This window comes from Hyperoodon ampullatus, assembly GCF_949752795.1.
Source record: "Hyperoodon ampullatus genome assembly, chromosome: 2".
Lineage (NCBI taxonomy): Eukaryota > Metazoa > Chordata > Mammalia > Artiodactyla > Ziphiidae > Hyperoodon > Hyperoodon ampullatus.
In genome coordinates, this window is record NC_136915.1 from 66,893,946 (window position 1) to 66,914,041 (window position 20,096).

Below are 20,096 nucleotides of genomic sequence, written 5' to 3' on the forward strand. Positions count from 1 at the left end.
AAGTTTATTTTTGTGTATAGTGTTAGGGAGTGTTCTAATTTCATTCTTTTACATGTAGCTGTCCAGTTTTCCCAGGTCCACTTATTGAAGAGACTGTCTTTTCTACATTGTATATTCTTGCCTCCTTTGTCAAAGATAAGGTGACTATATGTGCATGAGTTTATCTCTGGGCTTTCTGTCCTGTTCCATTGATCTATATTTCTGATTTTGTGCCAGTACCATACTGTCTTGATTACTATAGCTTTGTAGTATGTCTGAAGTCAGGGAGCCTGATTCCTCCAGTTCCGTTTTTCTTTCTCAATATTCTTTTGGCTATTCGAGGTCTTTTGTGTTTCCATACAAATTGTCAAATTTTTTGTTCTAGTTCTGTGAAAAATGCCACTGATAATTTGATGGGGATTACTTTGAGTCTGTAGCTGCTTTCGGTAATGTAGTCACTTTCACAATATTGATTCTTCCAATCCAAGAACATGGTATATCTTTCCATCTGTTTGTATCATCTTTGATTTCTTTCATCAGTGTCTTGTAGTTTTCTGCATACAGGTTTTTTGCCTCCTTAGGTATGTTTATTCCTAGGTATTTTATGTCTTTGTTGCAGTGGTAAATGGGAGTGTTTCCTTGATTTCTCTTTCTGGTTTTTTGTTGTTAGTGTATAGGAATGCAAGAGATTTCTGTGCATTCATTTTGTATCCTGTTACTTTACCAAATTCATTGATTAGCTCTAGTAGTTTTCTGGTGGCATCTTTAGGATTTTCTATGTATAGTATCATGTCATCTGTAAACAGTGACAGTTTTACTTCTTCTTATTCTATTTGGATTCATTTCATTTTGTTTTCTTCTCTGACTGCAATGGCTAAAACTTCCAAAAGTATGTTGAATAATAGTGGTGAGAGTGGGCAACCTTGTCTTGTTCCTGATCGTAGAGGAAATGCTTTCCGTTTTTCACCATTGAGAATGATGCTGGCTGTAGGTTTGTCATATATGGCTTTTATTATGTTGAGATAGTTTCCCTCTGTGCCCACTTTCTGGAGAGTTTTTATCCTAAATGGGTGCTGAATGTTGTCAAAAGCTTTTCCTGCATCTATTGAGATTATCATATGGTTTTTATACTTCAGTTTCTTAATATGGTGTATCACATTGATTGATTTGCATACATTGAAGAATCCTTGCATTCCTGGGATAAACCTCACTTGATCATGTTGTTTGATCCTTTTAATGTACTGTTGGATTCTGTTTGCTAGTATTTTGTTGAAGATTTTTGCATCTATGTTCCTCAGTGATATTGGCCTGTAGTTTTCTCTCTTTGCGACATCTTTGTCTGGTTTTTATATCAGGGTGATGGTGGCCTCGTAGAATGAGTTAGGGAGTGTTCCTCCCTCTGCTATATTTTGGAAGAGTTTGAGAAGGATAGGTGTTAGCTCTTCTCTAAATGTTTGATAGAATTCGCCTGTGAAGCCGTCTGGTCCTGGACTTTTGTTTGTTGGAAGATTTTTTTTTTTTTTTTTTTTGCAGTACACAGGCCTCCCACTGCCGTGGCCTCCCCCGCCATGGAGCACAGGCTCCGGACGCACAGGCTCAGTGGCCATGGCTCACGGGCCCAGCCGCTCCGCGGCATGTGGGATCTTCCTGGACCGGGGCACGAACCCACGTCCCCTGCATTGGCAGGCGGACTCTCAACCACTGCGCCACCAGGGAAGCCCCATGTTGCAAGATTTTTAATCACAGTTTCTATTTCAGTGCTTGTGATTGGTCTGTTCATGTTTTCTATTTCTTCCTGGTTCAGTCTTGAAAGGTTGTACTTTTGTAAGAATTTGTCCATTTCTTCCAGGTTGTCCCATTTATTGACATATAGTTGCTTGCAGTAGTGTCTCATGATCCTTTGTATTTCTGCAGTTTCAGTTGCTACTTCTCGTTTTTCATTTCTATTTCTGTTGATTTGAGTCTTCTCCCTTTTTTTCCTGATGAGTCTGGCTAATGGTTTAGCAATTTTGTTTATCTCCTCACAGAACCAGCTTTTAGTTCTATTGATCTTTGCTATTGTTTCCTTCATTTCTTTTTCATTTATTACTCATCTGATCTTTATGTTTTCTTTCCTTCTGCTATCTTTGGGGTTTTTTTGTTATTCTTTCTCTGATTGCTTTAGGTGTAAATTTAGGTTGTTTATTTAAGATTTTTCTTGTTTCTTGAGGTAGAATTGTATTGCTGTAAACTTCCCTCTTAGAACCACTTTTGCTTCATCCCATAGGTTTTGGGTCGTTGTGTTTTCATTGTCATTTGTTTCTAGATATTTTTTGATTTCCTCTTTGATTTCTTCAGTGATCTCTTGGTTGTTTAGTAGCATATTGCTTAGCCTCCATATGTTTGGGTTTTTTTAAGTTTTTTTTCCCGTAATTGATATCTAGTCTCATAGCGTTGTGTTCGGAAAAGATACTTGATACGATTTCAATTTTCTTAAATTTACGAAGGCTTGATTTGTGACCCAAGATATGGTCTATCCTGGATAATGTTCCATGAGCACTTGAGAAGAAAGTGTATTCTGTGGTTTTTGGATGGAATGTCCTATAAATATCAATTAAGTCCATCTTGTTTAATGTGTCATTTAAAGCTTGTGTTTCCTTATCTATTTTCAGTTTGGATGATCTGTCAATTGGTGTAAGTGGGGTGTTAAAGTCAACTACTATTATTGTGTTACTGTTAATTTCCCTGTTTATGGCTGTTAGCATTTGCTTTATGTATTGAGGTGCTCCTATGTTGGGTGGGTAAATATTTACAGTTGTTATATCTCCTTCTTGGATTGATCCTTTGATCATTATGTAGTGTCCTTCTTTGTCTCTTACAGTAGTCTTTATTTTAAAGTCTATTTTTCTGATATGAGAATTGCTACTCCAGCTTTCTTTTGTTTTCCCTTTGCATGGAATATCTTTTTCCCATCCCCTCATTGTCAGTCTGTATGTGTCCCTAGATCTGAAGTGGCTCTCTTGTAGAGAGCATATATACAGGTCTTGTTTTTGTATCCATTCAGCCAATCTGTCTTTTGGTTGGACCACTTAACCCATTTACATTTAAGGTAATTATCGATATGTATGTTCCTATTACCATTTTCTTAATTTCTTTTGGCTTTGTTTTTGTCGGTCTTTTCCTTTTCTTGTGTTTCCTGCCAAGAGAAGTTCCTTTAGCATTTGTTGTAAAGCTGGTTTGGTGGTGCTGAATTCTCTTATCTTTTGCTTATCTATAAAGGTTTTTTTTTTAAGATTATTTTTTAAATTTATTTATTTTTGGCTGTGTTGGATCTTCATTGTTGCATGCAGGCTTTCTCTAGTTATGGTGAGCAGGGGCTACTCTTCATTGTGGTGCGCGGCTTCTCATTGTGGTGCCTTCTATTTTTGTGAAGCACAGGCTCTAGGCGCGTGGGCTTCAGTAGTTGTGGCACATGGGTTCAGTAGTTGTGGCTCACGGGCTTTAGAGCACAGCCTCACTAGTTGTAGCACACTGGTTTAATTGCTCCACGACATGTGGGCTCTTCCCAGACCAGGGCTCAAACCCATGTCCCCTGCATTGGCAGGCGGATTCTTAACCACTGCACTACCAGGGAAATCCCTTGTCTGTAAAAGTTTTAATTTCTCCATCGAATCTGAATGAGATCCTTGCTGGGTAGAGAAATCTTGGTTGTAGGTTTTTCCCTTTCATCACTTTAAATACGTCCTGCCACTCCCTTCTGGCTTGCAGAGTTTCTGCTGAAAGATCAGCTGTTAACCTGATGGGGAATCCCTTGTATATTATTTGTTGCTTTTCCCTTGCTGTTTTAATATTTTTTTCTTTATATTTAATTTTTGATAGTTTGATTAATATGTGTCTTGGCGTGTTTCTCTTTGGGTTTATCCTGTATGGGACTCTCTGCACTTCCTGGACTTAATTGACTATTTCCTTTACCATGTTATGGAAATTTTCGACTCTGATCTCTTCAGACATTTTCTCAGACCCTTTCTTTTTGTCTTCTTCTGGGACCCCTGTAATTCGAATGTTCCCATGTTTAATGTTGTCCCAGAGGCCTCTGTGCCTGTCCTGAATTCTTCTCATTCTTTTTCTTTATTCTGCTCCCTGGCAATTATTTCCACCATTTTATCTTCTAGCTCACTTATCTGTACTTCTGCCTCAGTTATTCTGCTATTGATTCCTTTGAGAGTATTTTTAATTTAAGTTAATGTGTTGTTCGTCACTGTTTGTTAGCTCTTTAGTTCTTCTGGATCCTTTTTAAATGTTCTTGTATTTTCTCCATTCTGTATCCAAGAGTTTGGATCATCTTTACTATCATTACTCTGAATTCTTATTCAGGTAGTTTGCATATTTCAGCTTCATTTATTTGGTCTTGTAGGTTTTTACTTTGCTCCTTCATCTGTAGCATACTTTTTTGTCATTTCATTTTTTATTTTTTTGATGGGTTGTGCTGCATTCCTGTCTTACTGGGTTTTTGGCCTGAGGTGTCCAGCACCAGAGTTTGCAGGCAGTTGGATAGAGCTGGGTCTTGGTGCTGAGATGAGGACCTCCAAGAGGCCTCACTCCTATTGATATTCCCTGGAGTCTGAGGTTCTCTGTTAGTCCAGTGATTTGGATTCGGAGCTCCCACCACAGGAGCTCGGGCCTGACCTTCAGCCTGGGAACCAAAATTCCGCAAGCTGCATGGCGTGGAAAAAAAAGAAAGAAAAAAAAGGAGCAGTGCAATATCAAAGAATAATAAACAAAATAAAGTTAGAAAGATAAAAAATATATTAAGAAAAATAAAAATAGAATTGAAACCACTGCAAGAAGGTAAAATAAAACCACAACAGAAAGAAAAAAAAAAGGAGGGCCATGGGGGGGAACAGGCCAAAAGGAGAGAATGATAACAAAGTATAAAGAATAAAAGAAAATTAGAAATATAAAATATTTATTAGGAAAAATAAAAATATAAATGAATCAGCAATGAATCAGCAAGGTAAAACAGAACCCGGATCTAAAAGAGGGGGGGAAAAAGTCTTGGCTTTGGGGGTGGAGTTTGGGGGGTGGAACTTAGGAAGGGGCGGGGTTTAGGGCAGGGCAGCACCTAGGCGGGTGGGGGGGGTGACATTTGAGCGTGGGGCGGGGCGTAGGCTGAAGACCCATGCAGCCAGAAAAGGCCTTGGTGGTGGGGCCTAGGTAGGGTGACATTCAAGCATGGGGTAGAGCCTCTACTTAGGACCTGTGCCAAAGGGGAGAGGCAGCACGTGGAAAGGAGGGCCTCTGGAGTGTGGGGTTCTGGAGTTTGGAGATAAGGCCCTGAGGGAGGGTTTGTGGATGGGGTTTAGGTCCAGCGCATTGGAGGGTGTCTCCGAGTGTAGAGGTAGGGCCCTGGGTGGGGGTGTAGGGGCGGGGCTTGGGCTCTGCATGTCAGGAGGGAGCCTCCAAAGGCAGAGGATTAGGCCTGGGAGCCCAACAGGCTCCCCGGTGCCTAAGTAGACAGGGAAAGCACTGGCCGTGTTCCCTTCCTCCTCTGCATGCCCCCCACACTGTCTCCCCCAGTGTTTCCCCCAGGGTCTCCCCCATCTCTGCTGGACCCCTAACCGTGGGTGGGTCCCACTGGGTGTAGGAATTCCTCTCCTCCCCCAGCCACCCCTCAGAGGTGCCAGTCTCTGAGGTCCGGCCTTTACTTTTGCTCCCCTCCCACTCCCTCAGGACCCGCCAGGCTGGAGGGGGCCTTGGTGGGCAGAGGATCAGGCCTTGGATCTCAGCAGGGTCCCGGGGTCCCAAGTGGGCAGCAGAAACCTGGCCACACTCCTTTTTGATTCTCTGCCCTCCCAATGGTCCCCCAATTTCCCCCTTCAGGTGTGGGATCCCTTCCCCTCCCCCAGCTGCCCCTCAGGAGCACCAGTCCCATCCCACCTCTACTTCTCCTCCCCTGTCACTCCCCACATGCCCCACATCCTACCCAGTCCATGGGGGTTCCTCCCATCCCCTTAGGTGTCCATGGTCCCCCAGTGGTGCCTGGTAGGTGCCCTAGTTGTGTGTAGACACGAATTCTGCATCCTCCTAGTCCACCATCTTGACTCCGCCTGTGCCCAGTATTTTAGATCTAGGTGCTTAATTAACCCAAGAACAGTTTGGAGTAGATTTTCTTACCTAAAAGTATAATAGTATCTAACATATATATATATACACACCATAAGTTTTACTATTTGGTATTTATTAAGCTCCGTCCAATTTGGATTACATTGTACTGAAAATTTTGTGGGATATAACAAAAGTAGAAATTTCCTTACAATAACTGTTAATGTTGTATCAACTACTGCTAAACTGAATCATATAATTATCTGAGATTCAAAAAGTTTATTGCTAGGAAAAGTGAAATAAGTAGGATAAACTGCTGCTTCTAATAACCCATGTAAGATTTTCCCAAAATTATAAGATTGGGCACAGAAACATTTCCCTTAGTTAATTTAGGGGGTACCAATAACTTGGCTACAGCAACTGATATATTACACACATATGTGTATACACACACATGTAAATGGCTGTCACTGGCCCAACATTGTTACGTATTTCTTGTCATAGAGGCATACTCACCGCTTATCTCTGAAAACTGGGTTCCTTGGGGACTATATGAATCAGAGATGAGATTATTGGTCCTAATGCAGGGGTTCTCAACCAAGGATGATTTTGGTTCCCCTCATTCCCTAGAATTTGGCAATGTCTGGAGACATTTTTAATTGTAACAACTGAGGGGAGTATAAAATCCAGAGATGCTGCTAAATATCCTGCAATGCACAGGACAGCCACCTTCTCCATTTCACCCACCCCACCCCAGTCCACACACATACACAAGAAAGATTTATCCAGCCCAAGATGTGGTTGAAAAACCTTGGTCTAGTGTAATGGATTGTAAGAGAAATACAGCAATAGCAATATTGATCATACAGTGCAAATTTACCCTTACTACCGGGAAAGAAGATTAGAGATGAACGAATGAATGAATAAAGAGTAAATATTTTATTGAGTTTATAGTTTAAAAGGCCATCTTAGATAACTTCCCTCCCCTTATAAGAATACTGATTCATATGTTACATGATAATCTTACTTCTGTTTGAATTGTTATAAGGAGTTCTGTCCTTTAAAAAAACAGGCTATCTAATTGTTCAATAGCTGTAATTGTTAGAACATTCATTATACTGAATTGAAATTTTACTTCCTATAACTTCTACTCATTAGTCCTAATTCTTATCTTCTATGCATTTCAGAATCATCTAGTATCTCCTGAGAATAGCCTCTCAAATATTTGAAGAAAATTACTATTACTCTACTTCTCTTGTCGCTGTCCATCTTCAGCCTCTGAAATACCTAAAACTATATATATGATCTGATTATAAAGGAAACGGTAGGACTTGAAAGGCACTGAAGTTAAGAATATAGGCTTTGGAGCTAGACCTAGCTTGTCTAGTTACTGGCTGTATGATCTTAGGCAAATTATTTAACCTCCTTAGTTTTTCTATCTGTAAATAAAAATTATAATAGTACCTACGTCTAAGAACTGTTGTAAAGATTAAGTGAGATAATATATATAAAATGCTATGGACTTAAGGGAAGGGTATGAGAAAGAAGGAGACTTTCCAGACAGAGGTAAGAGAATGTTCCAAAGCACAGAAGCAAAAAACAGTATGATGTTCCCAAAGAACTACAAGGAATCCAGAGGCTTAGTGGTTCTTTTGCTTTGTAGAACAAAGAATGGCTGTGAGAAGTGGCAGGCTTAAAGCTCGAGAGATGGGCAGGAGTCAGATTGTGAAGGGCCTTAGGTACTGAATGGAGGAGATAGAACTTTATCCAGAAATCTATAGGGAGCTATTGAAATTTAAGCAGGAGAATGGCATAATTGGATTTGAGTTTTAGATAGCTCACTCTGGTTAATGTACGGTTAGAGGAGAGCCAGATTAGAAGCAAAATACCAGCCAGTAGGTTTCTTTGATATGATGATAAGTTGAGAGCCTTTTTGGTGGAGATAAGAGAGAAGAGAAAATATTAACATATACCATATATGCCATATTCTATACTTGGTACTTTCACATTTATTTTCCCATTTAATCCTTTTGGCAATCCTATGAGAAAGTTGTATTTAAGATATCTGCTTTCTGAGGTGTGATCATTATAATTGCTACTGTTATTATTATTACTTTTATTTTTATTAGTATTATCCTGACTTTTGCTTTCTCTTCCTGCTAGTCCTTATTATTCAGAGGTAGATCCTATTCTTCACCTTTGCCTTTGTTTTAAATCCTGGACTAATCTGGCTTTGTTTCTTCACCCCCATTATTTCACCATTTTGTCTGTACAGAGTTCTGTATACTTGATACTTTTCCCATTCAACTATTTGTATATTTTTATCTTCCTATGGTTTTAGAATGCCATTTGTATCCCATTTTGTATAGAGTTAGGTACATTAATCAGATTGATTTGTTTTCAAAAGATGAGTATTTTAGATTAGTTAGCCTGATAATTTCTCAGACAGAAACAGTCTTGTGGATGAAAATTTACCTTATTAAACAAATTAAGTGTTTTGCATTCATTCTAATTGTGGGGTATTTCTGTACTCTTCTAATAACAGATATTTCCTAATATATCTTTCTATAATGATTTTATCAACTTGAGCTTCATAACCGTTTCCTTCAGATTTTCATATTTTGAGTATTCTTTATCATCTAAGTATATTATTTAAAATTTTTATCAAGTTTATAACAAATCTTTCTAATGTACTTGAATATATATTATCTATTTTCAATTTCCAAATAACTTTGTACAATAGGTAGGGTAAGTATTTCCATTTTTTATGTGAGGAAGATGAAGCTGGGAGAATTAAGTGCTGTCCAAGGTTGTATAGTAAATGACAGAGCTGGAGCCACATCTACTAGTTCCATACCCAGTGATCTTTCCACCACATTAATTCTTAGACAGGCTAGTAAATAATCTGAGTTGGTGGAAAGTGCAAAATGTTAGTAGTACTTATGTTTTATAAAAGCATCTCAGTTTACTTTGACCTTATATTTTATAGGATCATATGTTCCAGCAGAATATGCTTCCTTTAGAATTGCTGAACAGATTTTTACAAGAATAAGTACTGATGATGATATTGAAACAAATTCATCAACATTTATGAAGGAAATGAAAGAGGTACCCAAGCTCAACTTTTCTTCTGTTAAAAACATACTGAATTCTCCTATTAATGGTCAATTATAACATAAGAAAGTATTCTTATACTAAAGCATGCAGATGTGTTTATACTCCTCTACAAGAGCCAGAGGGCAGTCAAAGACAGCTTCCTAATTTCTGTCTTATGTGGAAATGGAAGCAAATGTTTTAATGAAAAATACAGCTTTAAAAAAAAAGCTAGTATTATTGAATGATAAAAATGCACATTCATGTTTTTGTGTGAAATATATAAAAGACTTCAGAAAACAATGACCTATTCAGGAACATTTTGCATAGTATCTATTGTTCCTGGTAGGCTTGATTTTAAAATAAAAGATCACTGTGTTAAAAGGCTTTTAAAAATCATCCTCTTCTGTGCTCTTGTAGAATTTTCACTTCCTCTAACAAAGTACGTATCATCAACTATTTTTGATCTGAGCAAATGTCAATTAAGCTTGAGGGGCTAAAGGAATTCAGTATAGCTCTTGGGCTATCTTTAGTAGGTAGGAGCTATTGGATCACTATACGGATAATTTTTTTCTTTAGTTAGCGGGAGAATAAAGTTATTTGCCCTCAGTATATGATATTTATATAATTATTTAGTATGTGTTGACTATCTATGGGAGAATATAGCAATAAACTAGGTACTTGAGGTATATTTTTAAGTGGTCCTAGCTCTCAAGAAGCTTAGTCCTATGGAAAGGTAAAATGGCCATGAAGGTTACTATTGTGTCATGACATACGTCTTTATTGGGCATGGGTTTAAGTTTCTTTAATTGGGAGTCAATGGACTTGGATGCTTTTCCCTAAGTTTTTCTTTTCATTTTTACTGGCTATAGAGATGTTAAAACGAATTTGAGAGATAGTTCCGAGTGTTTTATTACAACAATTGATTAATCATTTGTAGAGAAGAAAATGACCATCTTTGTGCTTTATTTAAACACTTAATTCATTGGTTTATTTCACTGTATCTGAAATATCAATATTTTAGATAATGTTTATTTACCCTGTTGTCTCATACACATATGCATATGACTATTTATGTACACTCCAAAAATGTATTCTGTTAACACATTTATTCTACTGGAATTACTAGTAATGAGATTTTTAGAAAGAAAAGCAATGTGTTAGTTTCTGCTCAGCAGGATTTCTCTGTAAAAATATATTTCAAATGAACTAATTATGAAACTGGATTTTTCCTCATTTTTTCCTATAATAGTGACAGCTGTTTGGTCACAATGAATAATACTGAAATTATATTTTCAGATAGCATATATTCTACATAATGCTAATGACAAATCACTCATATTAATTGATGAACTTGGCAGAGGTACTAATACAGAAGAAGGTATTGGCATTTGTTACGCTGTTTGTGAATATCTGCTGAGCTTAAAGGTATTCTTCTCTATTTATTTTAAGTACATTAATTTTGAGCCTTTTTTTAAAATTTCTTTTATTGAATGAAAGATTTTTAAATTGTACAGTGCCTTACAATTTTCAAAAGTTTCACCCAGATGATTTCATATAATCCCATAATAACCCCTTTTTTTTTCCCCTATGCATATATTACCTCTGCATCCTTCCCTCTCCCCACTGGTAGCCACTAGTTTGTTCTCTATATTTGTGAGTCTGTTTCTTTTTGTTTTATTCACTTTGTGTTGTAGTTTTAGATTCTACATATAAGTGATACCATACAGTATTTGTCTTTCTCTGTCTGACTTATTTCACTTCGCATAATGCCCTCCAAGTCCATCCATGTTGCTGCAAATGGCAAAATTTCATTCTTTTTTCAGACATGGAAAACAAACTTAAGGTTACCAAGGAAAAGTAGGGAGGGGTAAACTAGGGATTATACAAAATAGATAAACAACAAGGACCTACCATAGCACGGGGAACTGTATTTAATATTTTGCAATAACCTATAATGGAAAAGAATCTGAAAAATAATATATATATATATTCTTTTGCTGTACATCTGAAACATTGTAAATCAACTATACTTCAATTTAAAAATTTTTCATCCTTATTAATGGCTGAGTAATTTTCCACTGTGTGTGTGCTATATATACATGTATGTATATGTATGTGTATATATATATATATATATATATATATATATACACACCACATCTTCTTTATCCATATATCTGTTTTTATAAATTTATTTATTTTATTTCATTTATTTTGTTTTTGGCTGCATTGGGTCTTGGTTGCTGCGCGTGGGCTTTTCTCTGCTTGCAGTGAGCGGGGACTACTCTTGGTTGTGGTGCACGGGCTTCTCATTGTGGTGGCTTCTCTCGTTGGGAGCATGGGCTCTAGGTGCGTGGGCTTCAGAAGTTGTGGCACACATGCTCAGTAGTTGTGGCCCACAGGCTCTAGAGTGCAGGCTCAGTAGTTGTGGTGCACGAGCTTAGTTGCTCCACGGCATGTGGAATCTTCCTGGGCCAGGGCTTGAACCCGTGTCTCCTGCATTGGCAGGTGGATTCTTAACCACTGTGCCACCAGGGAAGCCCTCCATATACCTGTTGATGGACACTTAGGTTGCTTCCATACCTTGGCTATTGTAAATAATGTGTTGAGTCTTTTTTGATGTATCCTTTATAAATTCATCACAATTGGATTTTACAGGCACCTACAAAATGGCTCATTAAACAATTTTAGTTAATAAAAACATACCATGCTCTGCTACTTAGGCCATATGATCAAGCAGATCAAGCGTTTGAAGTATCAGTGACAGAGATGCTATTTGGCCCCTTTGGCAGGCCCTTTGTAGGTGAACTGTAGCACAGCGCATTAGGATCTTGGAGCGAAGCCCAAAGCCCTGCCATCCTCTGTAGATAACTACTGTCCTTTTGAGGAACAGCTCATAGCCTGCTACTGTGCCTTAGTAGAGACACAATGATTAACCACGGACCACCAAGTTATCATGTGACCTGAGCTGCCCATCATGAGCTGGGTGTTATCTGATCCACCAGCCATAACGTTGGGCATGCACAGCAGCACTCCATCATCAAATGGAAGGGGTATATACATGATTGGGCCTGAGAAGTCCTTGAAGGCACAAGTAAGTTACATGAAGGCATGGCCCAAGTACTCATGGTCCCCACTCCTACTAAACTACTTTCTTTCACCTTGTACCTGTGGCCTTACAGAGAGTTGACAGGGGAAGATAAGACTTAACCTTGCTTACAGATCATTTCGTATGATATTCAGGTGCTACCCAAAAGTGGACAGCTCGGGCTTCCCTGGTGGCGCAGTGGTTGAGAGTCCACCTGCCGATGCAGGGGACATGGGTTTGTGCCCCGGTCTGGGAAGATCCCATATGCCGCGGAGTGGCTGAGCCCATGAGCCATGGCCGTTGGGCCTGCGCGTCCGGAGACTGTGCTCAGCAACGGGAGAGGCCACAACAGTGAGAGGCCCACGTATCACAAAAAAAAAGAAAAAAAAAAAAGAAAAAGTAGACAGCTCTAGCACTATAGTCCCTTTATAGTCCCTGAAGGACACTGCTGAAGGAAAATTGTCTGATTGGGCAGAACTTGAAGCATTGTACCTGGTTGTTATTTTGCTTGTGAGGAGAAATGGCCGGTTGTGTGATTATATATCAATTCATGGGCTGTGGCCAATGGTCTGGCTGAGACTTGGAAGGAACATTTTTGGAAAATTGGTGACAAGGATGTTTGGGGAAGAGGGATGTGGATAAATCTCTCTGAATAAGAAAAAAAATGTAAATATATTTGTGTCCCATATGAATACTTACCAAAGAGTGGCCTCAGGAGAGGCGGATTTTAATAATCAAGTGGATAGGATGACCTGTTCTGTGGATATCAGTCAGCCTCTTTTCTCAGCCACCCCTGCCATCACCCAAGGGGCTCATGAACAAAGTGGCCATGGTAGCATGGATGGAGGTTGGATATGGGCTCAGCAACATAGATTTCCACTCACCATGGCCAACCTGGCCACAGCCATCCCTGAGTGCCCAGTCTGCACTGAGCCTCTGATACAGCACCATTCCACAAGATGATTAGCCAGCTGCCTGGTGGCAGGTTGATTATGTTGGACCACTTCCATCACGAAAAGGGCAGCAACTTGTTCTTACTGGACTAGATACTTACTGTGGATACAGAGTTGCCTTCCCTGCGTATGTGGCTTCTGCAAAAACTACCACCCATGAACTTAACAGAATGCTTTATCCACCATCACAGTATTCCCTACAGAATTGCAGCATTGCTTCTGATTAAGGAACTCACTTCATAACAAATGCAATGCAGCAATGGGCCCGTGTTCATGGAATTCACTTGTCTTATCATGTTCCCCACCATCCTGAAGCAGCTGGCTTGATAGTAAAAATATAATTATTGCTACTTACTTTTAAGGAGCCTAATTTCTAACCTAGTATCTTTAGTGCCTAGCACAATCCTTGCAATATAAAAGTCCTGAATAATTATTTGTTAAATCGAATTAACCCGAAATAGAGTTTCCTGCTCTTGTTTCCTGCTCTTTTATATACAGAGTTACTAGAATAGATTGATTTGATATATAAAATTTGAGGATGTTATTGTTATTATGAACATGGTCTCTAGCTTCTAAATATTGGTAGTTTACTAGGTTTCTAAATATTTTCCTGTTGCTTTGTAAATTTGGTTTGTTTTATACTACCTTTTGGTTTGTTTAGTAGTTTTTGAGATTTATTATTTTTCTGTCATATACAAAACCATTCCTCCCTCTGCTACCCCCTTTCCATAGTTGATAGCCATTTGCCAGTCAAATATTTTCTTTTTAATGTCTCAATATTTAAAATTTCCACTAATCACCTATTTAGTTTCTCACTTGTATCTTAAAACATAACAAGTTAGAGTCATATCTCCTTCTGCTTCAGTAATTCTGGGCGGGAAGCCACTGCGCTGGTCAAAAGTCACTTGAACCACCTCCATCAAAATCACCTAAAGTACTTAGGGAAAATGCAGTTTCCTGGGGCCCTGAATTACACTGCTGATTGTGAGAATGTGAGAGGGATAAGCACCAAGAATTTACATCTTTAACAAGCTCTCCAGGGGATTACTAAGCAGTGTCCTTAACCTTTTCCCCCTTAAGTACCTGTACCAAACACAATGCAAATATAAAAGCAAAACCTTTGCAATTTCAAATACCTAAGACAATCCATTGATTTCAGTTTCCCAAAAATATTTATATGGAAGGAAGCTAGTTTTAAAGTAAAGGTTTTTAAAAGTTGAGGGAAATGTTATGATTTCATTTGTGGATTACTTCTCTAATAAATGATTACCTCAGTTAATAGCGTTGTTTCTGGTAAACTTCATCCTTTCAGTATCTTCAGATTTCTTTTTTTAGGATTTTTGCATTTGTTCTCTTTCCCGTAGCGTAACATACGTATGTGTGTAATCATAATAAATATTTTTTCTTCATTGAATATAAAATTTCAAAACATTTTAAGATGAATTGACCATGTTAGCCTCAAAGTTCATCAGTTTCATTTCTACATTTCTGCTCAGCTACTTAGAAGGTTAAACTAAAAATTTATGTTTAAATAGTTAAAATAAAATTTTCTAGTTCATTTAAAAATACTGATATTCATTGTTGTATATTCTAGGCATTTACACTGTTCGCTACACATTTCCTGGAACTATGCCATATAGATGTTCTATATCCTAATGTAGAAAACGTGCATTTTGAAGTTCAACATGTAAAGAACACCTCAAGAAGTAAAGAAGCAATCTTGTATACCTACAAACTTTCTAAGGGACTAACAGAAGAAAAAAATTATGGTATTGCATATAGAAATTATATATATACACTGAAACACTACATATTCTCGTAAGACAAACTTTCTTCTCTTTACTTGACTGTCAGTCTAAGCAACTTTCCTTCTCATTCTTTTGAGTGCTTATATGATCTAAGACTGTATTTTCTATGTCAAACTCACATTTTATATAAAGCTTATTTTAAAACATATTAACAGTAACTATGTAGAATTAGAATACATGAAAGTCCCAGAAGTATAGTTTCTATCCTTAGAAAAATGTAATTAGTTTATATTTGCAAGTTATGTAATGAATTGAAAATTATGTATTTCTTAGACACTCTTTCAGTAATAGCATCCTTCTGTTTTCTTCAGATTCAGGGAACTTGATAACTAAATCTTAAGTCTTAAAATGGAATGTATTACCAAATTATGTGTGTTCATAAACTTGGTTAGATATTTTCTATCTAAATCATTTTGTGACGTGTAAAGTGGCCCAGATTGAGGGAATTTTCAGTTGAATTTTACACATAAAGTTCCAAAAATTATTTTAGCTATGAATGTGACATTTGTGAGGGTGAAAATAGCATCTTTGTTTTGCTATTTGAAATGGGAAAATCAAATGGATAACTTAATTTGTATCAGATGTTTAATCTTTATAAGCCTCAGTTTCATCTATTAAATGGTGATATATGTTGATTTGTGAAGATTAAATGAATTATCAAATACAAACTGCCTAGCATAGTGCCTAGCAATTAGTAACTTCTAAATAAATGTTAGTGTTGCTTCTGTTGCCTCTAAAGCAATAAATAAACTATTAGCACATAGAAGAAAGCCTATAAGGCATTTACACATAAAAATCTGGGAACATGAGAATACTAGTTGGTATTTGAATTTGCATGAAGAGTAGTCACCTACCATTATGTCTTCAGAGAAATTCTTCCCTCATTGATCTGCTTTAGGCTTATATCTGGCTACACTTTCTTCTACCCTGAAAAACCTGTTATTTCCTTTGACCTATAAACCAACTGAATTTGTAGTTGGAATTTCAATGTTATTACTACCATTTGATTTTTTTATCACCTCTTTTCCTTTCCCTATCATGTTTTCTGCTGTCTCAGAGGTATCTTCAGAGGTAATTGATATTCCAATTTGTCTTACATGTCTTAGCAAGTAATTAAATCTCATAATTGGTAAGTTGTCATCCAGAACTTAGGGAAACTTAATTTTGAGAATTAAGTAGTTCATAAATACCTAAGAAAGGAAATTTAAATCTGTGAAGAAAAGATTAATACTGATTAAAACAAACTTAACAAAACCAGCAATAATAATATTGAAGCCCCATTCTTGATAATTTTAGGATTAAAAGCTGCAGAGGTGTCATCACTCCCAACATCAATTGTCTTGGATGCCAAAGAAATCACAAGTCAAATAACCAGACAAATTTTGGTAAGAAACTCTAGCAATAAGAATTGTTTTTCAAATTCAAGAAAATACTTTTAGTGTACATTTTTATTATGGCCTTGGATCTAAAAATATATAATTAATAATTAAAATATTTAAAACAAAAACCTAATTCCTAAATAAAATCCTTTTTACTTCTCAAAACTTTTTTGGTTTGATCTATTATAACTTTTCCCAGCATACCTACTAATAAGATAGGAGACAAAAGTTAAACAGTTCAGTTCCTACTTGTTACTACACTGACTTTATGATAAGAAAAGAAATCTCTATAAAGTAAGCATTAAAAATAAAAATCACTATGCATAACATTTTCATGTCTTTTTAAATAGTTTTCAAAGCTCTTCTATCCATTACCATATATAAGCCTCATAACTCTTCATGAAGCAGTTAGGTCTAATAAAAGATAAATAATAAAGGTATTATCTTTATATGCATTTTTACAGCTGAGGTTCATAGAGCTTAAGTGATTTTCTAGGAAGCAGTAGATCCAACACTGAATTCGCATATGTTAACTGAAAATTTGGAAATCCTTTTTCATTTTTTTACATCAAGTTGCCTTATATTGTTTTAAGAATCCAGTGTGTTCAGTAAACTAAGCTAGGTGCAGTATGAAATTTTCTTCAGTATTAACAGTTTCCTGTGTCTTTCACTCTTTCTTAACCTGCCTTCAATTTTTCTTTTGCATTCCTCAGTCTTTTGACCTCCTAGACTGCTTTTATGACTTTACTTGCCTAACTACTCCATTGGAATTCCTTCACCAGTAATTTTGGCAGTGCTTCACTTCTAAAGAACCTCTCATTACCTAATTCTTCAGAATTCCTCTTGCCAAATTCCAGTTATGGGCAACCTCTCCAGTAGCCTTCTAGGTTTTGGATTTCCTGATGCTGCTCAAAATATATTCAGGCTAATTTTAGCCACTGCAAATTAGTATATACTAACTTTGGTTGAATATTTTACTGAATAGTTTTTTCTTCTGTCCCATTAATCTATGTGGTTTCTTATAGTAACTCTTTCAAAATGTTTCTACTCTTCCTGAGCCCTCAATAACCTTACTCTCTACAAAAAAATTTACCTCCTATACTTTTTGAGAGACTTGAGGTCATCCTGATGAGTCCTTGAACCTTCTCCTCCTTCAGAATTCTATTTTGGAATTTCTGTTTTTCACCTATTTCTCTTCCTTCCTATTTCAGAGGAAGACATTACCTTTCAACCTTTTTAAGGTTAACTTTTCTACCTTCTTTCCATCTCGATTAAGATCAGTTTCTTCACCAGTTTCTTTTCTTCTCTTTGCATCCTTAGTGTTTTTTTCAGTGGCTTTTTTTTTCCCTATGAATATGGTTAGGTTTTTCCCAATAAATCCTTTTTTTTTTTTTTTTTTTACCTTCTCAAACTATATTTCTCTTCCTTTTACTGCCAATTTCCCAAGAGTAATCTATACTTGCTTCTTCCATTTTCCACTTGCAAACTGGATCTTGTCATCACTCTACAGAAAGTTTCCTCTTAAATACTAACTATTCATAAAATCGTATGGCCTTTTTTTCACTTCTCATCTTCCCTGTTCCCTCTATGGCATTTGGCACTACCCTTCTTTCCCTTTTCATAATTCTTCCCTGTCTTGGCTACTGTGGAATTGTCCTCTCCTGGATGTTCTCATTCTCCTACCTCTTTGATTATCACTTCTTTCCTTTCTTCACTAGTGCTTTATATTATTCCACCTACCAAATAGAAGTATTCCTAAGATTTTACTGTTGTTTCTTTGTTTAGAATTCTATACTCTTGGTGATCTCACCTTTCCACAGCCTCCACTTTCATTTCTTTTTGACTCTGAATCTATATATTTTTATCCATATTTCTTCTTAAAATCTTAATTTATGTTTTCACTCTTCAGTAGGTTCAAAATTAAATTTATCATCTTTTGAAAAATCTTCTCATCTCTTCACTTTCAGATCTCCCAGTGACCCATCAGAGCTATGAATCCTTCTTCTTAATTACCTCTCATTAGGACTAAGCAGTAGGTTCTCTCTCTTTTCCAACCCATCCTACATACTTCTACCAGATTGTCTTCTATTGCATAGTTCTAATGTTGTTTCCTGCTCGGAAATTTTCAGTTGTGTCTTACCAAATAAAAGTTGAACTCCTTAGCCTAATGTTGAAAGTCTTCTATGATTATTTCTCAAAATGTAATCTGAGGATTACCTACATTAGAATCACCTGGGATACTGGGTACCATCCCAGATTTTCAAGGGTCTCCTGTGGCTCAAGGATTTACATTTTTAACCAGTCTTCAGATGATTTTTAAGCAAACTAAAGTTTGTTAACTACTGCTTTATGATCTCCCTTTGTTTACTACCTCAGTGTTATATAACATTACTCAATTTAACTATAACGTACATTTCTGCCACATTGAATTACTTGTCATTTCATCATTTTGACCTGATTGTGTACCATACTTTCTAATGTGTTTGCTCTCTCTGTTTTTTCCATCTGGAATGCCCTCCCTTCTAGGCTCTTCTATCCATCAAGATTCATTTCAAATACTCCATCCTATTTAAGCTTTTCTTGACACAAGCTGGAAGTGAACTTTCTTTCCTCTGAACATTTTATATCCCTCTTATGGGACTTTTCATGATTAATCAGTTGCTTGTAAACATGTCTGTTTCACTGTAAGACTGAGCTTTTTAACTTCCATTATCATGTCAGGATGACATTTTGTATGCCCCCATAGTCATGAATGCAATTTATAGGGTCTGGGATATAGATAATAATAGATATTCAATAACTGTCATTTAAATAATAAACTGATAGTTGATCAATCAGTGTATCGAATAGATGGATGGATCAATATATGATAATCTTATTCTACCTCACGGAGTCATATTTATTTTTCCTATAGTGAAAGTAGAGAAATATCTGGAATTCTTGGCTATTGAGGAGTTGAAGGGATTGTATTTCCCTTAGTGAATGGAAACTGAGTCTTTACATAAATAGTTAAGATTGAAAATGCTGCTTCCTCTATCTAGCTCAGGCAAAGAAATGAATGAAGAATTTTCTAGCTATACTCCCAACCCTGAAGGGAGGTATTCAAGGACTGAATATCTAAAGGTCTTCCAAAGTATTAGAATATTCCCATTTTAAACATTATTTCTTGGGTATCCTTAAGTATAATTTGTAAGTATAATTAAGACATAATTTCAACTAGCAATTTATGTTGCTTATTTTAAAAATGTAATTTACCCCTCAGGCAGTATTTTCTTTTAGGCTCTAGCAATCCTATATATGAACTATTTTGAGTGACAAGCAGTTTACTGATGACCCATTCTGTCCACTAGTTTATCTGTTGGGGAATTAAAGTAGGAGATACAGAGTAGTACTCTGAGTGACATTTAAAATTATGAATACTGCATAGCAATGAGCAGAGTGCTATTTTCCCATACTTTTTTGATGAGAAAGTGTTTGTAGAACATAACTCTGTGGATTTTCTATTACTCTTTGGTGTTGTGTTGAGATATTTGACCATTTAGCAGATTTTTTTTTCATTGAGAAGTGGCTTTCAAAGATTAAGGATCTGTCATAAAGTAGTAAATACTCATGAGAAATGTTATTCTCCAAAATAATATTTATTTCTTCTGGTACGTGATTTGTTAGTTGGATGGGGCTGACTTATCCAAAGGGATTTGTTAACTATTGAGTT

General features: G+C 36.7%; 1 protein-coding gene across 1 annotated transcript in view; it reads left to right on the forward strand.

Annotated features, from left to right (window-relative positions):
- The window catches only part of MSH4 (mutS homolog 4), a gene marked incomplete at both ends in the record, with an annotated part of 92,548 nt that overhangs the window by 72,171 nt on the left and 281 nt on the right, over window positions 1-20,096 (forward strand). Inside the window, 4 exons of the mRNA XM_079697683.1 lie at window positions 9,050-9,168; window positions 10,453-10,581; window positions 14,792-14,966; window positions 16,302-16,390. Coding sequence (XP_079553809.1) covers window positions 9,050-9,168; window positions 10,453-10,581; window positions 14,792-14,966; window positions 16,302-16,390 — 512 coding nt within the window. The remainder of the gene's footprint in view (window positions 1-9,049; window positions 9,169-10,452; window positions 10,582-14,791; window positions 14,967-16,301; window positions 16,391-20,096) is intronic.